Source organism: Cebus imitator, unplaced genomic scaffold, assembly GCF_001604975.1.
Source record: "Cebus imitator isolate Cc_AM_T3 unplaced genomic scaffold, Cebus_imitator-1.0 Scaffold101, whole genome shotgun sequence".
Taxonomy (NCBI): domain Eukaryota; kingdom Metazoa; phylum Chordata; class Mammalia; order Primates; family Cebidae; genus Cebus; species Cebus imitator.
Window position 1 is genome coordinate 5,358,053 of NW_016107416.1, and position 18,193 is coordinate 5,376,245.

An 18,193-nucleotide genomic window follows, 5' to 3' on the forward strand; every position below is an offset into this window, starting at 1 on the left:
AAAAAAAAAAAACAGAGTATTGCAGGCAGAGGAAAGAACACTTGCAAAGGCCCTGGAGTTGGAAAGAGTGGAAAGAGCTCACCATGTACATTTTATGATGTGAGTAGGTGAAAGGAGGCCGTGCTTGATTGGCAGAGGTTATGATATCAGAACTTGGGCACGTAGACGTTCTGAAGGGATGTAGTATTCTTCCTTGGAGGACCTCAGTACTCCAGCTTCGATACAGAAATCCCCTTGCAAGTGGTTCTGTGTGGCATCCCTAAAGTTGGATTCTGACAAGGGCCAGACATTTCTGTGCCCTGAGAGAAGGACCTCAGCTTGGTGGATCTTCCAGCACAGGCTCCATTGACTAACCCAGCCTTTGGTTCCCTGCTGGGAAGCGTCAAGCGTGGAGACAGTTACGGAAACTAGGAAGCCCTTTTTCATGTTTGCCTCGTGATGAGAGGAAGAGATGAGATTGTTGCTTTTTCATATCTCTCCCGTGGACTCTTAAAATTAACTTCACTGTCAAAATTTCCCATGGCCCAAATGTAGGTTTGGGGAGAGAAACGTTAAGACTTTGAAGTTGAGAAAGAAAGTAGAGAAAGCCTTCTCTAGACAAATGCTCACCCTGCAGATGTCAGACTCTGTGAGGAGACAAGTAAAAAGGCACTCGGGGAACCGAGTGCAAAGAGTGGAAAGAGCTCACCATGTACATTTTATGATGTGAGTAGGCGAAAGGAGGCTGTGCTTCCTTTTAGAGAGAAAAGGAAGAACTGGGAGTAGAGATGGCTACTTCAGCTCGGGAAAAGAATAAATAAAACAATACAAGGTAGTGTTAAAGCTTTGAAAGGAATTTTTTCATTTAGGAGAGATTATGAATAATGAAATGCAAACACTCTAGTTAATATGTCTGTTCGCTGGTTTCTGTTGCCTTCTGGAAAACGAGTGATATGTTCTAAGAGGAGCCGCTTTGCAAGTTATCCCACTTGACCCTCGTTAGGGTGAGCTCTGAGTCTGTACCCAGATTCCTTTACCAAACACTGGTTATTAGACACTGGATGCAAAGCCGTATTTATTCCAAGGCCAGAAGCTTCCTAAGCCTCTGCCTAACTCTTCACAAATGAACCTGACAACACTGAAATTTCTAAGGAGATTTACTTCCAGCTGTAGCAAATCCCTCATAATAAAAAATTTCCCCAAATGAGTCAGTCACACAGGAGGTAAATGAGACATTCTATGAAGTCAGCATGCCATTTGGAGTGTGCCCTTTATGTAAAAGGCCCAGCCAGAAGACCATGTGGTTAAGTGGAGCTTGTCCACAGGGCAGAACCAGAACACCGGAGGGGGGAGGCTGTCAGCTGCCGGATTGTAACTCCATGTCACTTCCCCTCAAGCAAATCTTGTAGGAAAATCTAGTTTTTCAAAGAAGTTCAAGTAAGGTTTGCTGATTATTTCCTTCACCAAAGGATTTACCCGAGGGGTCCTTTAACCAACAAGCTCAGAGAAAAACTTTATAGTATTACTGGATTATATGAAACTTTTTCAAAAATGCATCCCTTCTGTGTGTGTATGTGTAGCTATGTAAGCAGGTATTTGGTGCAGGCAGCATTACAAGAAGGGATTTGGGGCGGTCTATATCCGTTGAGTAAATTGAGGCAAGCTTGCAACAGTGGCATTTGTTGGGCAGCCCTGCTCATTGCTGATTCTGTTAATCTCCTAAATGACTCCATGGGTGATTAGGCAACCAGATAAACCCTCTCACTTCTGAGGAACAAGGCCGTGGGACGTCAGGGCCTCTCTTTGTCTTTCCTAGAGAAATTGGCAACACGAAGGCTGGAACTACCTGGTGGTCCTTTTTAAAAAAAGTTTAAAAAATTATTTATTGAGCGTGGGTCACGTCCCTGGCACTGTTCTGGGTGTCCTGACCTACTTTGTCTCACTTAGTCCTCACTGCAGCTCTGTGACATGGATGATGATGATGGTGATGATGATGAACTTACTTCTACATCTGCTAACTCATCAGAGCTGGATTCTTTTACAAAGAAGAAAGTAAAAATCACTGATTATCCCACCACCCATGTGTCTTGCCATTGTTAATATTTTAGTAGATAGTCTTTCAGATGTCCTCTGTATGTTTATGTAAGAAAATATATGTATACCTTTTAAAACATACTTTTTAAAAATCTCCTTTTTAAAAAGTTAACAGTATAGCATGACCATTTTTCCATAAAAATAAAAAAATCTAGACCTGCAGACTATTGATTGTAGCAACAGAGTATTCCATTTTATAAATATCCCAACTGGATTTACCCTCCCTCTAGGCTGGGCTTTGAAACTATTTATAAGCAAAATATCCTCCCACTTTTTATATTTTTTCAAAATATATGCACAAAGATGCATATGCATCTTTGCACAATTGTCTGATTATTTTCTTAGCAAAAATTCCTAGCAGTAGGATTGCTGGATTAATGGCTATGTACATATTAAGTTTTGTTGCATTTCGCCAAAATGCCTTCCAAAATGTTTGAACAGATTTCCATTCCTGCTGATACTGCCCCTCTGCTCATTCGTTCCATCTCTTAGACAGGGTCGCTTCTCTCTGTGACTCAGCCTCCTTGCTTTTGAAATGGGTGTGAGAATACAACAAATCACAGTTTTAGTACACACTGAGTACCAGACTATGTACTAACACTTTATGTAGATTAGATTTTGTTATTTAAGTCTCACCCCCAACCCTAGGAGAAGATTGGAATATCTCTACTTTATTCTTCCTGCCACCCCCATTTCTGAGGCTCAGAAAGGTTCAGTAACTTGCCTGAGGTCACCCAGCTAAAAAGTGGCCAAGCTGGGGTACAAGCCCAGCTCTGCCTGCTTCTGGGACTGGGACTCTTGCCCCAGGGCTCTGCATTTCTTAGTCCAGATGAGTTGTCTGATTAACGAACATGGGTGGCAGAGCCTCTCAAACTTCGTGCGCATTGCCAGGGCATGACCATTGCTCACAGGAATGTGTCTGTCCAGCAGAGTTTGCCTCAGTGTGAAAGTAGCAAGGAAGGGTTTTAAAGAAGATTTGGGGAGTTTCCCCTGAGAACTAAGCATCTTTTCACTTTTGTTTTGGAAATGAGAAAGCACGTTTTCAAAGTCAGCACCATCTCCCACGCTGAAATCACAGACCTAAACAGATTCCCCGACGTTCACAGCCTTCTCGATCTGTGACCATCTCTCCATTTCTCCCTGGGGAGGTGAAACTGCCTTTTTGACTTCTCCAAATTCTAAGGAGCTTCAGCGGTTCTTTTTACAGTGTGGGAGTCCAGCCCTGTGGGGTCTAAGAATGAATTAATCCTGGTCCACTCCTTCTTATACTTCCTTGGCTAAGTAACATGGCTCCTGGGGCTGAAGTGAGGCCTCGGGCCTCCCTAGCTCACACCAGCCCCTCCTGCAGGCATCCTGCAACCTCAAATACCTGTGTGTGACGGGAACCATTGGCAGGCACATCCCAGAGAAGGGTACATTCCTAGCCCTCTCTTACCCGCAAGGAAGGGATTTCTTAAGTGTTGCTTTAACAGGTTGATGCAAAATATACAAACAGAAAGGGACGGAGAGGGAGATGGATGGTTTTCAGTAAATGATGGTGCGTCGGCCAGCAGTTGGAAGGGAGCTGGTGGGGAGGAAGTTTCCCACCTCAGCAGTTGTGACAGGAGTATTAACTGGGATCCCAGAAAGCAAGCACAAACACACCACAGTGAGGACTGCCAGAGCACATACCGGGGCTGGAAAATGTGTGTCTGTCAAGATAAAATGGTACATTACGTTTGCACTGTCCCATGGACCAAGCTAAGGGTCTCTGAGGTGCTTTCTCCCCAGCCCTGGCCAGTTTGACTCGGCCTGAAACGAGCACAGGCTTCAGGAAGGCAGCCTGCCCTGCCTCTCACTGAGGCTAATAGTTGTGTGCACGTACACAATGCTTACCCCTGCTTTTAGAGAAAGGTTTTTATTGCCTTATCTAATATGAGGCTGATTTCTTTTAAGAACACATGTTGACTAGAGGCTGCTGATGTGAACCTCACACTTCAGGAGGTCAGCGCCCCACGGTGGGGAGTCTTTGTCACTAACAATTAAAGAAGGGATGGCCCAGGGGATAATTGAAACAGGGGGCTGGAGGGAGATGGGGAAATAAATAAATATCTCTGAAACATCCCCGGTGTGCCTGGCACAGTGCCTAACCCCTTACATATATTTTTTTTTGCATTCCACCTCTTTCCCAACCTTGTAGAGTGGATTTTATTTTATTATTTTATTTTTTTTGAGATGGAGTCTCGCTCTGTCACCCAGGCTGCAGTGCAGTGGCACTATCTCAGCTCACTGCAACCTCCACCTCCCAGGTTCAAGCAAATCTCCTGCCTCGGCCTCCCTAGGAGCTTGAACTATAGGCTCACACCACCATGCCCAGCTTATTTTTGTATTTTTAGTAGAGACGGGGTTTCAACATGTCGGCCAGGCTAGTCTCGAGCTCCTGACCTCAGAGGGTCCACCCTCCTTGGCCTCCCAGAGTGCTGGGATTACAAGCATGAGCCACCTTGCCCAGCCCCCTGGAATATTTTTATCCTCATTTTACAGATGAAGAAATTGATGCTCAAAGGGATTCAGCTACTTGCAATGTCACAGAGCTAAGAAGGTGAGACTAAAATTCTGAGAGAGCATAATGGAAATAAAAATGGTGCTATTGAAGGAATAAAAAAGTGTGTTTTGTGATATTTGATAGAATGATGCTACTGCTCTTACGTGGGCAAGAGATAAGGCCTTCCAGCCATGTGCTTATTCACTCTGTGGCTTTCACCCAGCATAACAACTTCCAGTATCTCTGTTTGCCAGTCTGTACAAGCAGACATAAGTGCCCTTCCCTTACCATCTGAAACACCTGAACGTCTGTAACTGAATAGAGGGACATAAGGGGGAGCAACCCAGTGGTCCTTCTCATGTCCTTCGAGTGATCTCTTCTTGTCTGTGCCATCCCTACCCAGGTATGACTTTATCGAGATTCGGGATGGGGATAGCGAATCTGCAGACCTCCTGGGCAAGCACTGTGGGAACATCGCCCCACCCACCATCATCTCCTCGGGCTCCATGCTCTACATCAAGTTCACCTCTGACTACGCCCGGCAGGGGGCAGGCTTCTCTCTGCGCTATGAGATCTTCAAGACAGGTCAGTGTGGTCACACATAGGGGCCGGGAGATGGGCGTCTTAGAGAAGAAGGAGGGACAGCACCCAATGGGCCGAGGCAGTGGGTAAGGGTGCCAGTGTCATCCAGCTTGAACATGGTGAGAGGTTCAAGGGGAACCCAGGGACATCCTGAGAAGAAGAGCCAGCTCAGGTAATCTACCAGCTGAAGCGGGCTGGCTAGAGCTGTGATGGGAGCGGAGCACAGCAGCCCTTGTCTGTGGTATTGGCACCAGACAAATAGAAAACCATTTCTTGAAAGCATCGGATTTTTGTGTGTTTTTTTAAAAGCAAAATAATCTTCATGGGAAAAAGCAAAACTCTGATGACTTCCTCACCATTACTGCATGGTCTAATGTTGCCTTTATTTGGGACTACATGGAGCTGAGGACAGAATCTTTTTGTTGTTTAGAGTCTCTAAATATCTTGCCATGACCTCCCAGATGGGGTCACACCATAGCTTTTCAATTAAAATAAGGCTCCTAGAAATTCCCCTTGGCAGTCCATGCTACCACCTCTGCATTGAACCCCTACTCTCTAAATGCCAATGAACTTGACTCCCTGAAAAGCAGTCAAAAAGAGAGCAGAAAAAGAGGCGGAAGGCACTGCACTTGCTTTAGGTTGACGGATTTCCATCAGGTCCCCCTTAGATTACTTTAGGCCCTGAGACTATGGGCCAGCACTCATTTCCAAAACTAATACAGTAGGCTTTTATTCGCAAGACCCTACTTCATCAGCTACACTCAAGCTCTCCTCGTGGTATGTCCTCTTCTGTGATATGTAGAGCTTGTTATTTTGAGGCTGAGGGAAGCACGTCTTCCAGTCCTCCCCACCCGCCGCCCACTCCCCTCCTCAGAGGCTCCCCTTCCATCTATGCCTGTGTCTCCCTTCTCCCTTCAGCAGCCCAAGTTTTACAACTCGTGGATGGAGTCTGGTTCGAGGGGAGGCTGTCAGCCTTGTCATCAAGAGGCCCAAGACCGGCGCCTGTTGAGTTCAGTGTGAGGGGAGCTATTCATATATCTTTTCGTTTTCACTAAACAGTTCTTGAAAGGAAGTGGTAGCCGCTGAAAGCACTTTTTATATCCACTCTGTCTAAATATTTGTCGGATCTGTCTGCCCGAGAACAAGAACGTGGAATCAAATGGAGGGGTGGGGCCAAAGGCACTGTGTCAGGCAAGAGTGGCAGCCCAGGCTGTTGCAGGGCACAGGTCCCAAGAAGGTCTGTCTGCCTTGGGTTTTCATGCTCCTGACTACGACGAGGTCATAGGGGCTGACAATCTGTGTGTCCAGTGGCTTAAGCTGTTGTGAGGCCCCTGAGTAGCTTGATCCATATTCCCCTGAGTCTGGTGCAAAATTCAGATCACTGCCACCAGCACCGGTGGATCATCCTCTGCTGCTGAGCAGTGGGGAGAATAAAAGAGAAAGAAAGAAAACAGGCTGCTTGCTGTGTTCGGGTTGGAGAGGCAAGTGTGGCAAACCCTTAGCACATAACCAATATATAGGCGATGTTATTGGATGAGTATGTATGTAAACTGAAAGGAAAACTATGATATGAGGCAGAATGAATAAGTGCAAAGTCAAGGTATGATTGGCATGTGGCGGTTATGAAAAGAGGGAGAGTCGAGTGGCTTAGCAATCAAGGGGCTCCAGAGACTCTGTTCAATGGCAAGGTCCCTAGTGCTAATGCTGCCACTTGGCTGCCCTGTGCTGACCATGAAAGGAAGACAGCTCCAGGCAGAATCTTCCAGGACACTGGCCAAGGGAAGTCAAAACAAGGGTGAGCAGAGCTGTGAAAGCTCAGCCTTGGTCTCACACCACCCAACTTAGTATTTCATAAGACATAATGCTACATTCTCCAGAATGCCACAGGACAAGTCAATGTTCACTCTACCCATCATGCACATTTGAAAAGAGGATATTAAAAGATAAAACACATAAGAGGGTGTCGTAATTCAGTGTTGCTGTCTTAAGGACATGCTGAAGCAGGATCTCAAATGAAGCGGCAAGTCTGTGAACCGCTTAGAAACAATGGTGACAGCCAAGGGAGCTAGGTGGCTTCGGCTTGGAGAAATGGAATAGCCTGCTCTAAGGATTGGGGTTGCCTAGTGAAGAGATTGTGAGACACAGCCTTGCCAACAACAGCCACACTCCTGGCAATGTGCGAGAGCAAATGAGAGCACAGCAGCCTTCTCAGGGCCACTCGAACCTATCGTCAGACCCACCTGCTGCTGGAAGAGCAACTCTCCGCGTGAAAGTCAATCTTACATATGCCAGATGTGGTGGCTTAGACCTGTAATCCCAGCACTTTGGGAGGCTGAGGCAGGTGGATCACCTGAGGTCAGGAGTTTGAGACCAGCCTAGCCAACATGGCAAAACCCTATCTCTACTAAAAATACAAAAATTAGCCAGGTGTGGTGGGACGCACCTGTAATCCCAGCTACTTGGGAGGCTGAGGCAGAGGAATCGCTTGAACCCAGGAGGCAGAGGTTGCAATGAACCGAGATCATGCCATTGCACACTAGCCTGGGCAACGAGAGTGAAACTCAGTTAAAAAAAAAAAAAAGCCTTATAGAAAGCACAGAAATGTGCAAGGGTGCAAAATTCAAAACAGAGAAGTTTAGAAAAATGAGCATTCATGCAGGTGCCATGTCCTATACCCATATTTCCATTGTTGGAGTCAGGAGAGAAAATATACAAAGTTTACGTCATCTACAGAACATGAAAGAAATGGGTGGACATGCTGAAGAAATCCAAACACAGCTATGTTTGCTAGTGGGATTCATACAGAGGAAGAAGCGGGGGAAACTGTAAACACAGATACACTGCTAGTAGCCATACAGAGGTCTCTAGAAACCTTCGGTGGCACAATACCCTGGTGAGGCTCTGCTGCAGGACCCACAGTGTGAGTGCAGACCAGGGCATGCGGCTGGCGTGGAAGGTTCATGTCTGCCCTAAGTGAAGTGGCATATTAAACATTCTATATGTTACCAGACTGTCTGCATTTAAAAGGGTAAGCCAGAACAACTCACAAACTTAAAAGATCCCAAATCAAGATATCCTGAGCAGAACAGAAAAAGGAAAAAAAAAAATTAACATAAAATGTCACATTGAAAACAAAATCAGTGGAAAATGTGTGTGTGTTTGGGTTTTTTCCTGAAGCTCCTTTAACCATAAGTTCAAGATCAGGTTTACTTTCCTGTTTGCCCGTGACACTTTAGAAACTGAAATTTCTGGGTCATTCACAGAGGTAGAGAAAACCCTGAGTGCGTACTGCCTCTACTTCCTGAATTTAGGAACTGAATTCACCTTCTGTGGGGAAGGCAAACTCAGCTCCAGGCAAATCCATTGTGTTTTAAATGTCTTGATACCTGCAGATTCTTCTACTTGCAGAGTTATTGTAAAATTCACAGCAGGAAAACAGAGTGGGCATTTTTCGTAGCAGAGTCCTTTCCTATGAAATCACTCACCGCAACTCAAATCCCCCAGCTTCTGCGGACAATCTTAACACTGAGTGGGCTTGCGTATTTGTTGACTTGAGTTCTTCTTTTAACCTTTAAACCTTCTAACACATCTCAGAAAAGGATTTTGGATTAGGCAGCTTCTGCCCCCTTTTCTGAGATCTCTTCTCCGCACTTGCCATCCAGCTGCTTTTGTAATGCTGCCAACAGTGAGATGGTGCGATTAGAGATGAATGCATGATGTTAAGAGACAGGTGTGATTTTTCTGCATAAAAATAGATAAAACTGGACAAAAGTTTTCCCACCTCCTTCAAAATAAGCCATAGGATATACCCATTTATAGCCATATATCAGAAACGCTTTTTTTTTTTTTTTTTTTTTTTTGCTTTAAGTACCTAAGGATGAAATTTTCTTTTCAGTGAGATGCAGGAGCTCAGGACCCGGGAACTATGGGTACTTTAGAATTTCACATTCTCCAGGCCTCTCTTAGACTCACTAGATGGCCATCGTGGAAGCACTCATGCCCCACCAATGACAGGGACCAAAGAAAGATTCCACCAGAAAATTCCCCACTCCCAGGGGGTGGAGATTTCCCTTGCCTTCAAAGGGAATGACAATAGAGCAAGCTCTAAGACAGCATGTCAGGAGGCTCTTTCTAGCTCTCAAGCAAGAAGTGAATAGAGAGTTAATTTCCTCCCAACTATGTGTGAGGCTCAGCTGAGTGGCCCACATGAAGAATGCTGCACAGCAGCCATAAACTCTAACCTTTTCAAAATTCCTCTTGGCCCCCTGAAGACCTGCCAGCTGGTTTGGCTTTGCTGAATTGCCTCATCCCGGGCCATTGAGGAGGCCCTCAGGAGTCTGAAGCCCAATCGTAAACAAAGCTGGGGGAGGCGGCCCCAGCTCATCCCTCCAGGACTAGCTGCCCATTGAAAACTCTGGGCCTGCCCTGCTGCTGCCATGCATATGAATGATGGGGTGCAGAGCCTCTGAGAGCGGCTGCTTAGAGCCTCCACAGAACCCATGCAGATGTTAGCCCTCACCCTCATGTGTTCCTAGTTCCTACCCTGTCAAGGCACAGCACAAGGTGGAAAGTAGGAAGTGATGGATGGATAGGTAGGAGATAGCGGAATTTTCTGTCTGGTGTTAAAGAAAGTTGCAAGTTCTCCATCCCCACTTATTTGCATGGCACTTCTTCCAAATCAGACATTTGCCTCTTTTCAGAAAGCTGTCATCAATAAAGAGACTCAAAGAGAGGCCTCCTCCAATGTGGATAAAGACATTGCTGCAGGCTAAGATCAGTGTATTGACATCACCTAGTTATATTTCAGTGTGAACCCCAGAGGACACTTCCTGCCAGTAAACACCTAGTTTATCGAGTATTTCTTGTTTTTTTTTTGTTTTGTTTTCTTTTTAATGCTTAGAATGTCTATTATCCTCCTCAAACATCCTGCCTTCTTTTCTAATTTTAAAATCAGAACATAATGAGTGAAATCAATTCTAATTGTCCAGCATTTTCATTCATTGCGTGAACGTGTATGAGCTCGTGCTCCGTGGGTCCATGGGTCTGGGCTGCAGTGCTCCTGGGAGCCATCTGTGGTGCTGCCCTGGCAAATGGTGGCTGGGTTAAAGCACAAGAGCCCTTTTAATATGACTCCACCTATAGGCATTAAGAGATAGGGTGGCTGTAATCCTCTTAGGAGCTCCTGCTCCTGCTTCTGCTGCCATCCAAGCTTGCACCAGCATGCAAATGTGTGCCGCATTTAATCAGGATCCTTCCGTGCGTCCCAAGAAAGCAGACACAAGAGCTCAGGAGAAAAATAAGGCCATCCACACCACAAAGGAGCCAGAAGCCTTCCAAATGTCAATGCACTGCTGCATTTTTCCAAACTTGTTGCCGGAGCGGCCTTTAACATCCCCAACGGCCTGCTGTGATCCACCAGCTAAAAACGTCGATTGTTAATTGTCCGACCACTACAGAGCAGCTCGTTTTAATACAGTCATGACATGAATGAGACCCAAGCTCCCCTTTGCCCCTCCCCTGAGGCACCTTGGATCTTGGAAGGAGAAGGGGGCACTTGGTTGGCTGTGGGACAATAGGGGCTAGTGTTGAGGTCAGCAATAAATAAGGGGTAACATTGTTTTCCCTGCTGGCAATCAGCAAGCCTTCCTTAAGGATTGAAATAACTTACATTTCTGGAGCGAGCAGCTGAGTAATTGAGAAAGAAGACTCTGTTCCTCTTTTCAAGAGAATCCTTCCCCCTTTTCTCTCTCTCTCACACACTCACACACACTCACACACACACACATACACACTTCTCTCTACTCTAACCCCACCCCCCAATTCCTCAATTGCTGCTCTCACTCTCATATGTAGAGCAAGCCAGCTGTGCCTCCCTAATTTCTGAGGGCTTGAAACATGCCTGTGAAGAGTATATTGCTTCAAGGACCACTCCAGAGGCAACAAAAAGAGGTCCTCAAGAGTTTGGGCCCAAATATTTAAATAACCTATGTGACAGAGGCTGCTAGGAAAGGCGTCTTCTTCTTAGTGCTACAGTTCTCTTTTACATACAGGCTCTGAAGATTGCTCAAAAAACTTCACAAGCCCCAACGGGACCATCGAATCCCCTGGGTTTCCTGACAAGTATCCACACAACGTGGACTGCACCTTTACCATCCTGGCCAAACCCAAGATGGAGATCATCCTGCAGTTCCTGCTCTTTGACCTGGAGCATGACCCTTTGCAGGTGGGAGAGGGGGACTGCAAGTACGACTGGCTGGACATCTGGGATGGCATTCCACATGGTGAGTGATGTCATGAGGCATTCCTCAGTAGCTTGGCCTTTGCCTGTTAATTGCTTTAGTGATGATAAAGAGGAAGAACAAAGACTTCAAAGCTCCTGTGAGTTCTTACATGACCCATGACGACTTTCTCTTCTCCTTCACCAAGGCTGGCTTGAGAGAAATTACATGAAGGCAGTCTACTTTCCTGGAAATATTTCTTTAGAAAAGGATAGGAGACTAAATAGCTACTTGGAAAGGATGAGAACACTTACAGATAGTGTTCATTTCTACTCCAAGTTGTCAGGCTAGAAAGCTGCTCAGTGGCTAACTCTTATGACCAAACAGAAGGACTCTAGAGCCAGACTGGCTGGGCTCTGCTATTCACCAGCTGTGCAACCTTGGACAAGTTACTTACCTTATCTATGTCTCACCTGTATAAAGTTAGCTGCTGTCATCATCATTATTACTACCATAATTTAAAAATTATTAATATAGTCATAAATATTGAAAAGGTACATTGCCCAAGGCCAAGAGCAACCAGTCCTTCTCAGATGAAGACCAACATAGATCTTGGGTCTAATCAGTATTGGAGAGGAATAAGCCTTTCACTTTTGTAGTCACTTTAAGTATTTTCCAGCATAAAGGAGACCTGATGCCTAAACAAGAAGAGCAGTTTTATTTGCTGGTTAAAGCATAAGACTGAGTCAGAAAACTTGGGTTGGAGGCCCAGCTCTGCTATTTCCTAGCAGTATGAATAAGGAAATCTCATGAGCTCTCCAAACTTGTTACTTCCTCCATAGAACGGACATTGTAATGATACCTTTCCAGCTCATCTTCCAGGGCACTGAGAACAGAACGAAATCAGTGATGGCGGCCTGTACCTTTTTAATTAAAAAGTGAAAGTGCTTTTTAATGTGCAAGAAAGATATTAGCCATTATTCTTAAAACATATCTTTGGTTTTTGTGGCAAGGTGTACAAGTGATGGTCCACTGAATAACACACGATGATGGGAAGGGAAAATAGAGGGAAAACCAAGTTTGACATTTTCATTTCCACTGACTTCTCTTTGTCTTTAATGTCCAGTTGGCCCACTGATTGGCAAGTACTGTGGGGCCAAAATACCCTCTGAACTTCGTTCATCGACGGGGATCCTCTCCCTGACCTTTCACACGGACATGGCGGTGGCCAGGGATGGCTTCTCTGCGCGTTACTACCTGGTCCATCAAGAGCCACTAGAGAGTGAGTTGGCCGGTTGGGAACCTCTGTCCTGTCCTTCCATCAGGGCTGTGAGGGTGCACAGGTGAAGAGAGGATGACCTCTATGAGAGAGGAGGTGGGAACTTTACAGTAGAGCTTATGGTGGCATCCAAGGCAGAGGTGCACATATCCTCTTGCCAGGAAGAGGTTGATGAGAAAAGAACACATGTCAATCTGGGTGCTTATTTCTTTAAAATGTGTGTGTGTGTGTGTGTGTGTGTGTGTGTGTGTGTGTGTGTGTGTGTGTTTATGTGTACCAAGAATTAGTTATTTTCAAGGAAAGTCATGGGACCATGAAAGAGAGGTTAGTTAGGATGATCTATACAGGGTCCCTCCTGTGTTAGCTTTTTTTCAGTCTGTGGCCATTTTTTCCCTCTCAAAATATCAGGGGGCACTGTCACAAAACTGAACCATTTTTTACATTAACCACCTCTGCGGCTGGGTAATGTTTTCCTGGTGAGATTGGTACAACTGCTTGGACCTGGACTTCACACTTCCACCAAAGATAGTTTGTGGAGCTGCTACCATGTGCCAGCCACTAAGCAAGGAATTAAAAACTCCGATTGCAGCTGCTGTGGGACTTGCAGTCTAAGCCATCAATCCCTCAGCACTAACATCTTTAAACCAGTGGCTCTTGGACATGTGTTTCAAATGTGCTGCCATTTCTACTTAGAAACCCAAACGATAACTTTTTTTTTTGAAATGGACTCTCTCTCTTTCGCCCAGGCTGGAGTGCAGTGGCACAAACTCGGCTCACTGCACTCTCTACCTCCCAGGTTTAAGCAATTCTTGTGTCTCAGTCTCCCAAGTAGCTGGAGCTACAGGCATGCACCACCATGCTTGGCTAATTTTTGTATTTTTAGCAGAGGTGGGGTTTTGCCACGTTGGGCAAGCTGGTCTCAAACTCCTGGCCTCAAATAATCTGACTGCCTCAGCCTCCCCAAATCCTGGGGTTATAGGTGTGAGCCACCATGCCCAGCCCCAAATGATAACTTTAAAGACTAAAGAAGCAGTTTTAAAAATGATTTGAGCTGTGGAAATCCTGCCCTGATTACAGACAATTCACCATATATAGAACTACAGACACAACAGCCTGGCCTGCAGGAAGGTTGCTGAGTTTTGCATTTGCATTTTCATCAAAGAGCTTCTGAAGATTGAGTGACAAAGAAACAGTATGGCAAATTGCAGCAGGTCCTGTGAATGGCTAGTGCAGTCACAGAGTAATGAATAGATTGATACCTGGCTGAGAGAGGTGGCTCACGCGTGTAATCCCAGCACTTTGGGAGGCTGAGGCGGACAGATCACCTGAGGTCAGGAGTTCGAGACCAGCCTGACCAACATGGTGAAACCCCATCTCTACTAAAAATGCAAAAATTAGCCAGGCATAGTGGTGGGTGCCTATAATCTCAGCTACTCGGGAGGCTGAGGCAAGAGAATCGCTTGAACCCAGGAGGTGGAGATTGCAGTGAGCCAAGTTCACGCCACTGCACTGCAGCCTGGGCAACAGAGCAAAACTGTCTCAAAAAAAAAAAAGAATAGGTTGATACCTGATAAGGATTGCTGGCACATCTTAGACACATGGACACACACATATTCATCAGTGTTCATGGCATTCATGGAAGGACAGCAATGCGGCTGACAGCACAAGGCCAGAGTAAGCGACTTCCGGGTCTATTTGTCCAGACAGGTGGTGCAGGGGGATAGAGAGTGACATGCATGTGCTCATGGAGAGCTCTCCCAAAGACAGGTATTTATGCTTTGTAATGTCTGTCTTCTGTGCCAGAACTCACAAGACAGCTGAGTGAAAAAGGAAGCAAAAGTGCCTCCTGGGTGTTTATTAATAAAGCAGGCTTCCCACGATGTATCACCCAAATCGCCACGAGTCTTATCTCACATTTACCTGTATTGCAGTAATGGTGCATCTGGCATCTGTAGCCTGCAGCAGTAACAGTTCTTGTGCCTTAGATTGTGTTTTTAATTTGTATGAAGATTCTCTTATTTATTCTTAGCCTGATTTCTTTTAGGTCCAATTTAGTTTCTTTCAGACCCAGAGGGGTTGTCAAGCTTCATGACTTGGTGTAGTTGTTTTTAAAATGTGAGCATATAATTAGGGTCTGTTAAATAAGGAAGTGCCTGCAAGGACTTGTCCTTAGAAAGGAGGCAGCATCTGGGGGACCCCAGGATATTGGGTTGGAAGGCCTAACTCTGCATTTGGCCATCTCCTTTCCTCAGACTTTCAGTGCAATGTCCCTCTGGGCATGGAGTCTGGCCGGATTGCTAATGAACAGATCAGTGCCTCATCTACCTATTCTGATGGGAGGTGGACCCCTCAACAAAGCCGGCTCCATGGTAATGACAATGGCTGGACCCCCAACTTGGATTCCAACAAGGAGTATCTTCAGGTACTTGAGCAGATAACAGAGAATGTGCAGAGTGTGTATGTATTGCTGGGGCAGGAGGTAGCTCCTCAAATACAGTGGACAGAGGACACAAAGAAAATAAACACAGCGTACTTGAGAACTCCATTCATTCATTCATTCATTCATTCATCCAAATAGATGTGTATGCCAAGCACTGGGTTACATGCTGGCATTGATGAGAGGTAGCCTGCCCCTGCCCTTGTAGAGATTACTGGGCCTGGGAGAAGTTGTTTGGCCAGGATGCTGTTTGCCCTATCACTATAGATATCCAAAGAACATTTTATAAGCAGTTCAGAGCATCCTCATTCTTGGCACAGGGAGGCATCAGAGACATGGGGGGCATTCTCCTAAGGGCAGGTTTGTTGAGGTGCTAGCTGCACATGACAGCTTCTCATGATCTTTGCTATTTGGAGAGAGCCCTGCCAGGAAGGTTTTGCACAGAGCTATCAGAAGAACACATGGGAAAATGTCACTACCAGGAATGGAACTCAAGACGCCCAGATGCTCAGCAGCATCTCTTTAGACCACTGGTTTCTTTATTCTGAATAAAACTCACAGTTCATGTTGAATAATCTTCCCATACTGCACACTGCTCCAATTCTCATCCCCTGGGAAGAAGTAAACAGGGGAAAGCAAGCTACTAGTTCCACACTAGAGCAGTGACTGCTTTTATGACACACGTAAGACAGCCTTGTGACCCACTGACAAGCCTGTCCTAGCTCTGATGTGACATGGTGACCTCTGCTCTAAGAAGGATGTTGCAAAGCAGACAACAGGAAAGGGAGAGAGACCACTTAGAAACTCTAGAGAGTCCACAAAGGTTCTAACAGCAAGCACTGGGGCCATTTGTCACTGTCTCTCCTCGGTGCCTCTCCAAAAATCTGTCTCCTCTCAGCCTGCAAAGCTTCCAGAAAGTTCTTTATAATTGGCATCCCATATCTTTGACCTTAATCATATACTTTCTCCTGTTGCCATCCACCTGTTTTCATACGTGTAGACAGCACTGTGTACTTACTTGAATGTTCAGTAATGCTGAGCACATTGTAGGTCACCAATAAGGGCTTACAGAATTGAATTTAGCCAGTGTGTGCTAGCTACATTTTGGTCACATGGAGATTACCATTAAGAAACACCATGGCCAGCAAAGGAATGACATCCAGCAATTTCCAAATGGGTTTGGCATTGTGGGAGCAGAAGTACCTTAAAATGTTGGTCATCCTCCTCATAGAGCAAAAGGTCAGGCCTTGGTGCATAAGCCTAATTGCTTGGGCAGACTCTACATGCCCTTTGACCCCTTAGTGACCTGAGCAACTAAATACACAATGGAGCGAGGGGGTGTGGGGAGGGGATGCTGCTATGAGTATGACTTTTGCAACTAGGGCATTATAAGTGAATTGGATTGAATTGGACAGGAGTGGAGAGGAGTAGATTCAGCCTTGTTTCTTTAAAGCAGCATCTGCTTCCACTGTCCAAAACAGGCCATGGTTCAGTAAGAAGGGATTATAGTACTAGATGTTCAATGGTTAAGAAAAACTGAGTACTGTCAATTCATATCTGCAAAAGAGAGGTCAAAGACAATCTAACTTTTCAAGGAGTCTGATTTAGTGTCAGATAATGTGAGTTTAATTGTCCAGTGGAATTGCAAACTGATACTAATTACAAGTATGTCTCAGTGAATCACAGATACAGGTTGGGAGTAAAGTCTAATGATGGTGTCCTTTAGAAATAAAACGAGACACTGCCCTGTGTTGGGAATGGTGGTCTCTTACTCCTGCCCTCTCTTCCCCAGGTGGACCTGCGCTTTTTAACCATGCTCACGGCCATTGCAACGCAGGGAGCGATTTCCAGGGAAACAAAGAATGGCTACTATGTCAAATCTTACAAGCTGGAAGTCAGCACTAATGGTGAGGACTGGATGGTGTACCGGCATGGCAAAAACCACAAGGTAAATCCATGATCCTACCTTAAAGGCACATTAAACCAGGGCTGTAGGAATGGGATCCGGAGAGCTTTAAAGCAACCCCCTACAGGAGAGAAGGCCTTGTGTAGTGAGGCTCAGATAATTAATGGAAGCAAGGGTCGCGCTGGCCCTGAAAATCTCTCTTAGGCTAAAGCAATTGGAAAACACCATTTCTCTGACAGCCTGGTTTCTGTTGCATCTTGCACAGCAGAGAGAGAGAGCTTGCAGAGTGTTCTCTGACTTCAAATGAAGGAGAAAATGTATCCCCAGTCCGCTTCTCCCCGCACAGGATTCACTGAACATTTATGGCCTGAGTCCCTTCCACATGCTGGCTTAACAATCACAAAACCACATGATACTACAGTTCAGGAGTTACCGAGCTCTGGAAATAAAAGGGCACAAATCCTGAGAGGAAATCACAATGTCCCGGAGAAGAAAGAGGACAATAAATAATGAGAAATTCAGTTTGTTGGGGATGGGCTCTGAAATGGCAATCATGCTTAGTGGTGAGGCATTGAATTCTCTCTGCTGGTGCCTCCCGAGTCTGCAGCGCCTGGAGGTGTGGTCTGTGTGGGTGATGCGGGGCTTTTGTTGTATACATATGGATGAATGTCTGGCACTCCACTTTCTTAAGACACATGACATTCTGGGTCTGCAGCTGGCACGGGCGATGTGCTGGCTATATGTGTATATACACAGCACACTCAGCACATGGGGGCTTATTGCAAACAGCCAGGGCCTTGTGAGAGTGGGATTGGGATGTCTGTGATGGGAGCACAGGGCACGGTGCTCCCTGCAGATTAGGAGCTGGTGCAGAGGTCTGGAAGGAGAGCGTGATGTCCAGGGGATTCCCAGAGGCTGATTCTCCTTCCCTAAAAGGGAGGTGGGGAGGGAGGAAGAGGGTCTCTCCTGCAGCGTTACAGTTCCACCAGGCCCTGGTCTGCCAGGGTGTGATTTATCAAAATGGGGCACATGTGGCCAAGCCTGGGGAGGCCACAGATCTTTTCCATAGAGAATCTTCCTTGGCTTCTGTCACTGCCCCAAGGCAGCTTGCTCTGGCTGGTGCAGCTGGAAACCTGAGACCCAGAAAATCCTGAACTATAATGTTGACAGTTTC

General features: G+C 45.9%; 1 protein-coding gene across 3 annotated transcripts in view; it reads left to right on the plus strand.

Annotated features, from left to right (window-relative positions):
• The window catches only part of NRP2 (neuropilin 2), a 116,457-nt gene that overhangs the window by 29,251 nt on the left and 69,013 nt on the right, over positions 1–18,193 (plus strand). For all 3 annotated transcript variants that reach the window (XM_017536874.2, XM_017536875.2, XM_037741488.1), the window contains exons 3-7: positions 5,001–5,182; positions 11,230–11,460; positions 12,524–12,679; positions 14,929–15,098; positions 16,906–17,061. In XM_017536874.2, coding sequence (XP_017392363.1) covers positions 5,001–5,182; positions 11,230–11,460; positions 12,524–12,679; positions 14,929–15,098; positions 16,906–17,061 — 895 coding nt within the window. The remainder of the gene's footprint in view (positions 1–5,000; positions 5,183–11,229; positions 11,461–12,523; positions 12,680–14,928; positions 15,099–16,905; positions 17,062–18,193) is intronic.